Source organism: Zingiber officinale, chromosome 3A (assembly GCF_018446385.1).
Source record: "Zingiber officinale cultivar Zhangliang chromosome 3A, Zo_v1.1, whole genome shotgun sequence".
Classification (NCBI taxonomy): domain Eukaryota; kingdom Viridiplantae; phylum Streptophyta; class Magnoliopsida; order Zingiberales; family Zingiberaceae; genus Zingiber; species Zingiber officinale.
Window position 1 is genome coordinate 7,281,012 of NC_055990.1, and position 12,997 is coordinate 7,294,008.

Below are 12,997 nucleotides of genomic sequence, written 5' to 3' on the forward strand. Positions count from 1 at the left end.
CCACGATCGGATTCCGGCCAGATCGCGGTTAGAATCGGCGGCGCTGCGTCTGCTAGAGTCACGGTTGATTCTGTCCCGCTTCGTCTTCTCGCGCCTGCTGGATCAATCCATCGTACCGATCCACATGAATATGTGTCGCAAGGTAATATTTTCGTGTATATATATATATTTTAAATGAGTTTAATAAATAGATATATATTTTTTAATGAGTTGCCCATGACTTATCTGTGTTGTCGAGTCTGCCTGATCTCCCACCTTCCTCTTCTGCCACGGTCTCTCTCTCGGTTGGCCGGCGTGGTAGTGGTGACGCTGGCGGTGGAGCCCATCACTGATCCTGTTCGTCTCTGGTTTTGCCTTTTTCTTTTGTCTATGGATTTTGTTTGTTAAACCATCGTTGGGATACCAAAAAGGGGCCTCCCTCCACTCCAAATCCGCGGCCTGTAAGCTAAGCGCAACCCTTCTTGAAGTCTTGCGGGAACAATCCTGTCGCCGCCTCCAGATCTGAGATCCGAGAGTAGCTGAACGTTTCAGATCGGAGTGGATCCTGTTCCAAAGGTGCTGCTCCTTTTTTCTGTTATCGCATCTGGTTTGCGATGGAAGATATGAGGGACGATCGGATTTGATTAAATATTCGATTCGAAGAATTATGAGTAGATAGATCATGTTGATAATCTCTGGTTGGTCTTTATCTTCTATCCCGTGTCAGAAACTAGGAGGATTTATTTCGTCACTTTTCTTCTGTGACTCCTTGCTAGAAGATGCAACCACTAGCTTTTGTTCTGATTTTGTTTATAGCTATGAATCTGTGACCTGTTTGATTTCCAACTCCCATGAATTCATCTCTTTTAAGATGATCTATTGAATAATAGAAAATTTTATTCTTTTATTTTTATGCTATTCACTTTACTCGCTCTGAAGTCGCTGATTTTTACCTGCCCCCCAAAAGAAGTAAGTAATGTAATTTTTATTCAAGAATGGAAAGTTGGGACCTTTTGATAGTCTTCGATGTTGGTTATCTGGTTCGAGCTGTCCATCTCTTTTGTAGTCGCTACTGATATATGTCAATTCGTATTCCAGGAGGAAACATCTGGATTTTGGACGTGTTGGGTTCCGATAGATCGCTAGCAGATGGTTAGAGCTGGAAGGCAGCCTGGATGAGATGAGAGATGTTTGCAACGTTAATGAACCTGCTGAGTTCGTGTTGGCTGCCATCCGATCGATATGGCTATTCAGGTTCGGATGTAGGCAGGCAGGATGGGCTTCTATGGTATAAGGACAGTGGACAGCATGTTTATGGAGAGTTCTCTATGGCAGTGGTCCAAGCAAACAACTTGCTCGAGGACCAGTGTCAGATTGAATCTGGGTCACTGAGCTTAAGTGAATCTGGTCCCTATGGCACCTTTATTGGTGTATATGATGGTCATGGTGGACCAGAAACATCCCGTTATATCAATGATCATCTATTTCAGCATCTTAAAAGTAAGTTCCAATGTTTCATCTTGAAAGCTTTGGCATAGATTCTTCTACTTCTATCTCAATAATGTTGTTGAATTACTAATATATGTTTGAATGCTAAGTTTCACATAACTCAAAATGTTATTTTCTTACTAAAGAAATTGAGTGTCTTCTACTCCTTGGTAACTAGTTGAACTAGTTGAAGGACAAATTTACTTGGACGATCCTTTCATAACATGTTTTCTGATAGTCTTTTCTTCCACTTTATGTGCTCTTGCAATTCAATGTTCAGAGTCTCTTGCAAAATCTTCTGCCTTTTTATAGGCATAGACATCTTAGAACAGTTCTTTTTTTTTTCAGGATTTGCAACCGAACATCAATCGATATCTGTGGATGTAGTACGAAAGGCTTATCTAGCTACAGAAGAAGGCTTTATCTCATTGGTTGCCTCACAATGGTCAACAAAACCTCAGCTTGCTGCTGTTGGCTCGTGTTGTCTAGTTGGTGTAGTCACTGGTGGCATGCTGTATATTGCCAATCTTGGTGACTCCCGTGTCGTTCTTGGGAAACTTGTCAAAGCAACTGGAGAAGTTTTGGCTGTTCAGTTGTCAGCCGAACACAATGTAGCAATTGAATCCATGAGACAAGAGTTGCAGTCAGTGCACCCGGAAGATAAACAAATTGTTGTGTTGAAGCATAATGTTTGGCGCGTGAAGGGCTTAATCCAGGTGCTTACATAATAAAATTCTCTTTGTAATTAATTTACTAAAAGTACTGACATGAGTTTCATTTAACATAGCATTTAGGCTCTTCATTTTTCATATCTTTGCATTAAATTGTTGCGACCCTGATAACCAATGAAGCAAAGTGGAAACCAATCCATTAAACGATGGTTAACTATTTGGGAGAGACACTTCTTTGCTCACCCACACCAATGACCTTTGCATAGCTCACACTAAACTAATATGAGTGTGACATCTCACCCACCATGAAATCCCTCTCCATGCTAATCCAGAAGTGTGGAGACGTACTTATCATGTGAGCTTAGTTGAAACTTCACCTTGCAAGTCCCAAAAGTGTGACCTCGACTTTGATTGTAGCTTATTATGTTTATGCTAGTCTATGAAGCTAGACAAAGCCCAATCCATACCAACTGGCTATCTAGGAGCGGACCATGCCTTTCATGTATGCATGCCCAATCTCCCTACACATCCCCTATGTGCGACTAATGTGCATGTGCCACTGGTACATCATCTAACAATAACAATACATCAAATAAGACCTTTCTAATTCTTTTAAGTTGAGACATCGAACAAACTTGATGGCCAAAAAAATAAAGTTGGCAATGGGGTGAACATGGTTCAGTTTTGCTGGTTGGCAAGGAAAATTCCAAACTAAACCAAAATTTCATACTTAAATTTTCAAACCAAAATTGAATTCAATATCAATTGAACCAATTGATTTGGTTTTGGTTTTGCTTATTTCAAACCAATTTCTTTTAACTATTTTTTATTTTCCACCACTAGAAATCTATCAAACAATGCATGAAAACTTACTAACTTCACAAATATATGCATATATTAAAACTTGAGTCCTTAGGTTGTTAGGGTTCTGTCTTAAGTATATGTATATATATTTGTACCACACATGAAAATTCATCCAAATAGAGAGGAGAATAACATTATAGATATGCAGCACTCTTGTGAAGAAAACATATTTGTCCTTTTATCATGAATCACAATCATCCTCTATGAGTACAATTGTTTAACCCTTTTTGTTGGCTTATCTTCATTTGTAGTGGGATCTTTCTATTCCTTGCTCGTATATTTTCTTATCTTGGGATTTCTATGTAAATCATTGTGATTGTTTTATACTTCTTTGTGTTATTTCTAATGTATCATATCTTATTAACATGATTTGTTAACATGTATTCTATAGGCAATGTGATGATGAAAATCTAAATTGGAGTTTAACCCTCAAATAAAATGGGAATCTCTTGGTAGAGTTTTGTTTAATGATATGATTCATAACTAAAATTTTATGGGTAAATCTTTCTCGAAATTAGGCAAGTGTCTTGCATACTCTTGAAATCTTATTTCTTATTCATTTTTAATTTTGATAAATTTATCCAATTTTTTTTGGGTTAATTCAAAACAATTATAAATGAACTATAACTGAAATCCTAATTCCATACTTGAAACTTTTATTCTATTCCAGTCAAATAATTAAATTACATAGGCTCTTTCAATTAAGTGCATCTGTCAATTTAACTTGATGGAGCATCAACTTCGCCCTTAGCTTATTGACATGACTATCTAAATCAATGATTGTTAAATTTCCTTATTTCAATGGGCTTGAAATTATGAATTTTACGCATTCTCTATCCCTTTGTTATCACCTTTAGCAAATTTTCTTCACCCTATGTTTCCTCTTAGTCATCTAAGATTAATGCATGCTAGGGAAAATGACATTAGCAAAACGGTTGATGAGTGACTATCAAGTTACCAAGGTAGGATAGGAGTAGACATTGCGTAACACACACACACACACACACACAACACTAGGTTTTGATATTTTATTGAGAAAAATAACTCTCTCATTTGAAAACCTTTTTTTTTTTAATCCAATAAGAGTTAAAGTGGCACATATAAATGTTATTTTACTTTTAAAATTTTCAATAAGAGAAATGTATACCATTTTCAATAATTTTCAATTATATTATATTATGTAAATTAAAATGGTAGTATTAAAGCAATATCACGAAGGTAATCATATCAATAAACAACATTACTATGAAGTAGTTAATCAATTAATTATTTCTCAAGCTACAATTATCCTCTTAGCGGCACATGTGTAAAATTGATATGCTTAATCATGGTAACTTAGGTCCAGAAGGAGTGTATAGTCTAAGGAGAACTAGTTCCATAAAACATAACAAAATCATGCGGAGATAACCAACACATAATCCCTATTGGTGGACTCAGACCAAAGCCTATTGGTGTAATCCCAATCTCTCATCTCTATTATACTCATTTTTTTATGTGTTTGCTTCTAACGGCCCAAGAATCTATCTATAAAATATGAAGTGTGTGCTATAAAAATTTTCTTTTAGACTAAGCACCATACGACGATTACACAAAACTCTAGATGCTTCTCTCCATTTCAAACATTCTTGTCTTATCGTATTAATGATATCTTCACGAATATCTCCTTATTAAATAATATATTTAAGATATCTAAAACTATTACTAACAGCCTATTCATCTTAATTATTCTTTTGATTCTTTTCTTGTTGAAACAATATTTCATATGTAGCTTTAGTTCTACTAACTTGAAATCTTTATAAAAAATTTCTCACTCAATTGACAGAAAATCATTAATAAATAACACGCATCAAGAAGATATATCTTAAAATAGAATAGGTTACTTCAATACTAATGCACAAAGATAAATGCTGCTGACACCTGATGTAGATCGAATAATTATAGGAACATCAGTTGTCACACTTTAGTTGTTGCAACACTAGTCATTAAAAATCCTATATTACATTTCCATCAGCCTAGATATTTATTTCTTTGCTAGAACTTTAATGAATAAAAAAAGGTTTTTCCTTCATTCTTCGGGTATATTTTTAATTCTTAAAATTTTCTGAACAGCTTAGTTAACCAAATTATACTTTTTCTTTTGAGCTCCTTTAAACTTCAATAAAAATATCCTCTGAAGTTATATTGCTGCAAGCTTTCTGTTTCTTTGAAATTTGTTTGACAAGTTAGCCTCACTCAATATAATATTATGAGCAAATTCATGCGGATGCACAAAATGGCATGCTGGAACTGATTGTAAACTCAGGTTTTTGGTTTCTTTTTTATTTTAGTTTCATTCAATTTTGCACAAAGTTCTAACCATAGTGTATTATACCACAGTTCTTTCTTCATGATCCTAAACAAGGGTTACTACTTTATGTGAATAAGTTTGTATTAAAATAGCATACCTTTGATTAATACTTTATCCATTCTTGTGGATGAGCTAGTGCATAATAAAGAGTGGAGAGAATAATTGGTGAATCTATGCAAGGAGGAGGATCCATCAGCAGATTCTCTGTCCGTCTTGTAACAGATGTGGTAGCAACTACAAGATTCTCTGCTGATCGTGTTGGGAACAAAATATTGAGACGCTGGAGTTTGTTATTTTTCAGTCTCTTATGTTCGCATAAGTTTAAGGCATGTTCTTGGAAAAGTACAGGGAATAATTAAGGATGAAGCGTAAGCAACTGAGCCCAACAATTAAGTGATTGTGACAATTATGATGGTGAAAGTATAGCAAAAGGCTATTATTGAGTGTGATGAGAATGATGACAGTGATCATGCTTTTCATGATTAGGACAGTGGATTTATGGGCAACAAAATATTGAGACGCTGGAGTTTGTTATTTTCACTCTCTTATGTTGACGTAAGTTTAAGGTGTGTTCTTGGAAAAGTACCAGGAATAATTAAGGATGAAGCGTAGCCAACTGAGCCCAACAATTAAGTGATTGTGACAATTATGATGGTGAAAGTATAGCAAAAGGCTATTATTGAGTGTGATGAGAATGATGACAGTGATCATGCTTTTCATGATTAGGACAGTGGATTTATCAAGGGCATTCTTGTAGATGTTTGGCAGTAATCATACCTTATTGTAGATAACAACCAGTAATGAGACATGCATCAAAAGAGTTGGTGTGCAAGGAGCTTTGGGATTCAGATTTTCGAGTAACTCTAGGTGGACCTTTGTGTCATATAGACAGAAGTTACACAATATATCAATGCTATTATTGCTTTACTATGGTTATGACTGACTGCTTTTCTTGTAGACAGACCATTTGCTTGGCCTTGTTCTTATGTTGTTAGAGATTTTGAATTCTTTGCTGACCAAAACATATAGTGTGTCAGACTTTTGTATTATATATGAAGGGTGGTCATTAGGGGAGTATTGGATGATTTTGTGAAGTGCTGGAAGTTCAACTTATGTCGCCCAATTTATTGATTAGCTGAAGGTAATGAGAGAGAATTCACCAGCACATATGACTGGCTAGGTGAGAAGCCATCAAAAAGTAGACAAGGGCACACTTCAAGGTATCTACCTAATGTGACATCCTACTCAACAAGTTTAGTGAATCTTGAAAAAGTGTATATTGGATCTAGGGATAAGCCAATATTGACTTGCCTAGAGATTAATCAACATTGATGAAAATAAGGATAAAATAAGGTTCCATATACAACATGCTGCAAAATCTAGAAGTTGGATAACATTTCCATTGTAGTAAATGCATGAATTATGAGGAAATTTAATGTTTCAACAAGTATAACACTTTAATTCTTTTTAAGAGCCTAAAACATCATTGCAGAAAATGGTAGTTGACAGCAATTTTTTGTGTTCATGCAATGGCTTGCATGAGTGAGATTGAGAACAACAAACCACCTGGGAGTTACATTTATTAGTATTAACTGTATCAGCATATGATAAGATGTGTAGTTCTATAACTGCTCCTATCAATGAGCTGATCATTAGTCTTGTTGAGCATTGAGAGAGCATTCCGCCCACTATTGGTTAAGTAGATCAACAAGGTCAAGGCAAGAAAGAACAGGAAAGTATATGTGTGAAACTAAAACTTTGGGTAGGCTGATGCCTCCAAATACTAGGAGTCTCTAGATGCAGAGTAATTAGTTTGGCTTACTCCAGTAATTTTGTGTACTTGATTGGAACCTAGAAGTATATGTGCGAAATTGAAACTTCGGCAATAATTTATGTAGTTAATCCAATTATTGGACACTTCCAGGATTTGGTAATATATCATACTTCCACTTTTCTTATTGGTGTTTTTCTTTCTTAGTTTGGCTTACTCCTTTGGTTTCCCTTAGACATCCTTTATTATTTTTCAAAATTACTGAGAACTTGATATTCTGGAAGAATTCAAGCTGTTTGTCTCAATGTTTAATCCTGCTTTGAATAGTGGCAGTTTCTATGTTTCTGTCAGTTTCAATAATTTATTACTGTTTTATATGTATTTTATGAGAACTAATCAAAACTGATTATAGTGAAGTTCTGGTGGATTTGTTTTTTTTCCCTTTCTCCACTGTTTGGTGCACATTTACTCATCTTTTCCTGCAAAGGTGTAAATGTGTAATTTTTTGGAGTCATCAATAACACAATATTCAACTTGTTAATTATACTACTGTGGAAGCTTCATTAGATCAAATATCTCCGTGAGAATTTAAATGGCTGATAGATGGTTATAAATTGCCATTTGTTAGGTTTGATTACATTATACTAATTCTGAGAAAGTTCCTGTCACTAGAGGAGAATAAATGTTGGTTATTTTTCTTGCTTTTCCTCAAATTTTTTTTTTGCATTAACTGTTATATAATACTTCATTACTTGTACCTAGCAATATACCTTCCAATGGCATTCTCTTACTATGGACATTCAATAATCAATATTAGTAACCCCTTTTCCTTAGAAGAAAGGCGTGTGCCATTTTATTTTGAAATAACTAAAGAAAAAAAAAGGTTATGTTCTTGATAGTGCTCTACGCTATAATCATGGATTTGGAAGTGAAGCTGAAAGTGGTAGAGCTGTAGAGGGAGATCAAAGTAAAGAAAAATGATTTAACTTAATCTAAATATTGTTACTAACGAAAAGTAATTTAATGATTCAAATATTACACATATTCTGATACACCTAATACTTTTTAGCTGATCACAAGTCATTGAGGGTAACATGGCTTGATGATGGCGATTATGCCATTTGCATGATTTTTATTGTTTCTTTGCTGTCACGAGCAATTAACGAATCATTGACTTGACCATTTTTTTTCTACACATCTTCTATGTTATGTAATCAACACAGTTTATTGCAAATTATATTCTTGTTAATTATTTGTGTTCTTTCTTTTCCCTTGTTATATAGGTTTCTAGATCAATCGGTGATGTCTACCTAAAAAAGGCAGAATTTAATCGGGAGCCATTATATGCCAAGTTCCGGTTAAGAGAAACTTTCAAAAAGCCTATACTCAGCTCGGAACCATCCATTTCAGTGCATCCATTGCAACCTCAAGATCTCTTTCTTATATTTGCATCAGATGGACTCTGGGAACATCTTAGCAACCAAGAAGCTGTAGATATTGTTCATAATAACCCTCACAGTGTACGTTTTCTACCCATAAATTACATTAGCATTCATTTCAGACATTTAACATAGGAGAAGACAACGATTTGCTTCCCTCAGATGATACAAATTCTGGTTAGGATGATTATTTCTTCTTTGTTTTTTGCCCTGGGCTCTTTTGGTCATTGTCTTATTGCAGAAACTTTTGTATTTTTTGATCAAATTATCTTGTTGGTAACAAACAAAATATTCTTCCTCATGAATCTTGAATTGTATGTAATACGCCGGTTGGATGTGTTACAATTGGTAAAATTTGTCATCGTTTAGACTTTGGGGACAATTAGTTCTGTTCTTATTGATTATGGATTTTCTAGGAAGACCTGAGTACTCAGGTAGCATAGAATAATTTTTTAAATATTCTTGGTAATTAAAAAATGTTCACCAACCCATCCCAGTCATATCAAGATGGGTCACAGTATTCCAATGCCATTTCAAATTTTCCTGATTTACATCATATGGAATATCCTCTTGATGCCTCCGCCATTTCCTTCACCACTGTTGGCTATGAAAGGAGTGATGCTACTGAAATATCATTACTAATCCCCTTTCTTCTTCCTTCGTTGTTTCAGATTCTGTTTTCTGTATTTCTAGCAATGTCCATGTGGCATTGTCTTTAAACTTGAATGATTGTCCTTTTGTTTCACTTGTCCATTTCCTAAATTATTGATGATTGCTGGCTTGATCCTGACTCAAACCCAAAAGCCTAGGCTGATCTGAAGTCGGATCCTCAATTTCTTTCATAGCATTGTTTATAGGGATGGCCATTGACTATAAATTGCACAAATGCTACACTCTTCCGGTAATCTTGGTATTTCAAAGAAGTGCTCAGCCACCAAATATGTTACAAGTCACATATTAGAATGAGCCTCAGTTGTCATATGGTTGGGAACCTACCCAATAACGATTCCAATTTTCTGATCTCAAGTGTAGGAGGTAAGAATATGTAGAAAGAATCTTATAAGCATATAAATGCTTTCCTCTAATTCAATATTTGTGCTACACTAACTCTGTTAATACCATCTTTGAAATTGAGGAACAATACTTCTTTATTCTAGTTTGCCTTAGCTAGTCACTGATATATCAGAAATCAAACATTGGAACACATCTAAAATTTTTTTTGTTTCCCTATTAGATCAGTTGGTTAGAGCGTCGTTCTAATAATTTTAAAGCTTACCCCACTTAGTGGGATAAGGCTTGGTTGGTGTTGTTGTCGGTGTAAGTTGTAACCAGGTCCTAGAGTGTGAGCATGTTTTCATTCAAGGGGTGTGAGAACCCAAATTCAACTTTTTCAGGAGAAGCTCATGAGTTGGTTCTTTATCAATACCCACACCCTTGTTCCAACCATTTGATTACAAGTGAAAAAGAGAATAGTGTTCGAAAACAAACCTTAATAATATTTTGGCATTGTTACTTGTGAATACCGTATAATAGTAATTTCATTCCTGAATCATGCATGAAGATACTGGTGTTTCATTTGAGTTGAGTTGCTTCTTATATTAGTATAAACTCCTGCAGGGAAGTGCTCGACGACTCGTTAAAGCTGCACTTCAGGAAGCAGCCAAGAAAAGGGAGATGAGATACTCAGACCTCAAGAAGATTGACCGTGGTGTTCGCCGGCATTTCCACGACGATATTACTGTTGTTGTCGTGTTCCTCGACATCAACCTAATTAGCAGGGCCAGCTCACACAGAGGCCCTTCTCTGTCTATAAATGGGGGTGGGGGCACCGTGCCTGTCAGCTCTCTTGTCCCTTATACAATACCCCCGTAAGTCGGAACCTGATAGTAAAACTATGCCCTAACAATACTCCACTGTGTGATCCTCAGTGATGTAAATGGAGGACTGGAGATTTGATTTGTGCTTTGTTCTAGCAAACATTAACTCCATACACGCAAATTGGATAGCTTGTCGTTGTTATCATGCATAGAAATGTTCTTTTTTACTTTGTATTTTTCCTTTTTAATAAGTAAATTGCATGAGTAAATTAGTTACACGAGTGAGCCCAAACATTCCTATGGATGCAAATGTTGTCTAACTTATCTTATCAATAAAGATTGAATCATTTGCATTTTTAGAATTTGTTTTGATAAAGTTAGTTCATTATTCTTGGCGTGTTATATGATTGTAAACCTAGTCGTAAGGGTTTATTTATTATAGTGGACATGTAATATCTCATATAGTAATTTTAAATCTTGACGTAATTATAAAATTGTTGTCTAATATTGAGATTACAAGTTTCACTGTGGAAATAAATTTTTATAAAAATATTAGGTAAAATTGTGTACAATTGATCGAATTTGGTCTGTTTACCGGCTTCTCAGAATATGCCTATTCACTTAAACTAATTATTTGAGCAAAAATATCTCCCGTAGAAATGTAATTTGATAGATGTTAGAGAAATTTTAGAATTCATCTGTCTTGTTTTTGGCATTAGTTAAGACTGTTCATCTAGTAATTCTGATTAAAATAGCTAAAAATTTATGTTACGGACAAAAAAAAATGCAAAATTTGATATAAGTTATAAGTTATATAATATTTAAATATATAATCGTTATCTACAAAATCCATATAGTTGAAATGCAAGTACACAACTTACACAAGTTATAAGTTATTATTTTTGTTGGATGATATATCAATCTAAATTTAAATTATAAAATTATATATCTATTTTTTTTCTCTTTGAATATTGATACGATGATAAAGATGAACCTTTCAAAAGTGGGTTAAAATAGTGAAGATCAACTAACGTGGAGGTCAAAGTCAAACGGTCAAAATCACAAGACCGGATGGACTGCGAGATCACGGAGTGCGGATTAGGCAAAGTTGGCCTAGCGAACCATTAGAGCCAGTCGGACGTAAAAGGCCAACTTAACCGTCCGAGTGGCCTTCCTCAACACTTGCAACCGAGATTAAGAGTCAAATACTAAGTTATTTGGTCCACCGCCCTGGCCGACCGGACCTCAAGTCTGATCGGACATAATACACCTCTCCGACAACAATGAGGCTGAGTGAAGAACAGGTCAATAGCTCCATTCAGTACGACCGAACTGGTGATGTCCTGGCTGAACGACCTTCAGTCGGCCTATAGCTGGACTCACATATATATTTTACCGTACTCTTTTGGAAGTTTATGTCGCTGACAACAGAGAATATCTAGCAATCAAACAATACTTTAGAAGCTTCTAGTCTGTCACGTTAGAGATTTGCATGCTTACTTAAGGAAATGCGTCAGACATACTTTTTGACTTGTCTTTTCCTATGACGCTTGGGAAAACATGCATATGCTTTGGGATGCGTGCACAAACACTACAGTGACACTATAAAAAGGGTCTCCATCCACAGATGGAGGTATGCGATGCTTTATTATTCTACACACTCTAAACTATTATTCATTTCTACTATATATTCTTCTCCACTGAACCGAAAACTGATTTGAACGTCAGAGGATCAATGTCGAACACCCCTTCCTTAGCCTGATACTAACGTTCTTAGTTTTGCAAGATAATATGGAATCTTCTTCTAGTCAGCATCAGAGTCACCATGGAGTCTTCTTCCAATTAACACCAGAGTCACATTCCCAAGTAACCGTCTTATCAACTTTAAGATAAGATCAAATATTATTTCCACCTATGTAAGAATTTTCATTCTTTTTTTTTTATATCAACTCAAAAATATAATTTATCACTTAATGATTTCATTTAGTATTATTATTCACACAAATGTAGTTCAAAAAGCTTTCTTCTAATCAAAGTATAACTCTTCCTTACATAATATCCACTAGATTTTTACATTTATCTATGCCACCATTAGATTTTTACATTGTCAATCAGTTGTCATTGATTGTAACTGAATTCGCATCTCTCCCTAATGAAATTCAATTGGTCTACCGTATATTAGGCTCTCAACATATTGTATAGCAAAGAATGTACCATTAGACTTATAGAATCTTATCTAATCATATGAACACTAATATAACTACTTACGATGTGATCTACTTTTTACTATTTTAGGTAAATTTTATTGTTGATATTTTATCCGCCATGCCAAAGTACTAATTTTCATAATACAACATGTGCATTCTCTAAAACATTGACCTATCATAAGATAGTGATATACAATTAACAAATATCTCTACCTTGTTATATTGAAAGATGAATTTAATACTTACAATTTGATCAAAAAATATCAGTGTATACATCTTTAAAAAGTTAAGTGTAATGAATGTACTTGTGTTGTTGGAGCTTTATCAATATCAGATATTAATGATGGCCTTTTCCTAAGTTAAAAAAAAACATGTGCATACATTATCTGCGTAAAATGTATAAGGGCATTTAAT

The 12,997-nt window shown here is 34.8% G+C and overlaps 1 protein-coding gene across 1 annotated transcript; it reads left to right on the top strand.

The window, feature by feature from the left end:
* Window positions 1-231: 231 nt before the first annotated feature.
* Window positions 232-10,735, top strand: LOC122051123 (probable protein phosphatase 2C 60). Its single transcript, XM_042612080.1, has 5 exons — window positions 232-555; window positions 1,078-1,479; window positions 1,816-2,183; window positions 8,404-8,640; window positions 10,177-10,735. The coding sequence occupies exons 2-5, from the start codon at window positions 1,167-1,169 to the stop codon at window positions 10,429-10,431; spliced, it is 1,173 nt and encodes a 390-aa protein (XP_042468014.1). The 5' UTR covers window positions 232-555; window positions 1,078-1,166; the 3' UTR covers window positions 10,432-10,735.
* The last annotated feature ends 2,262 nt before the right edge of the window (window positions 10,736-12,997 follow it).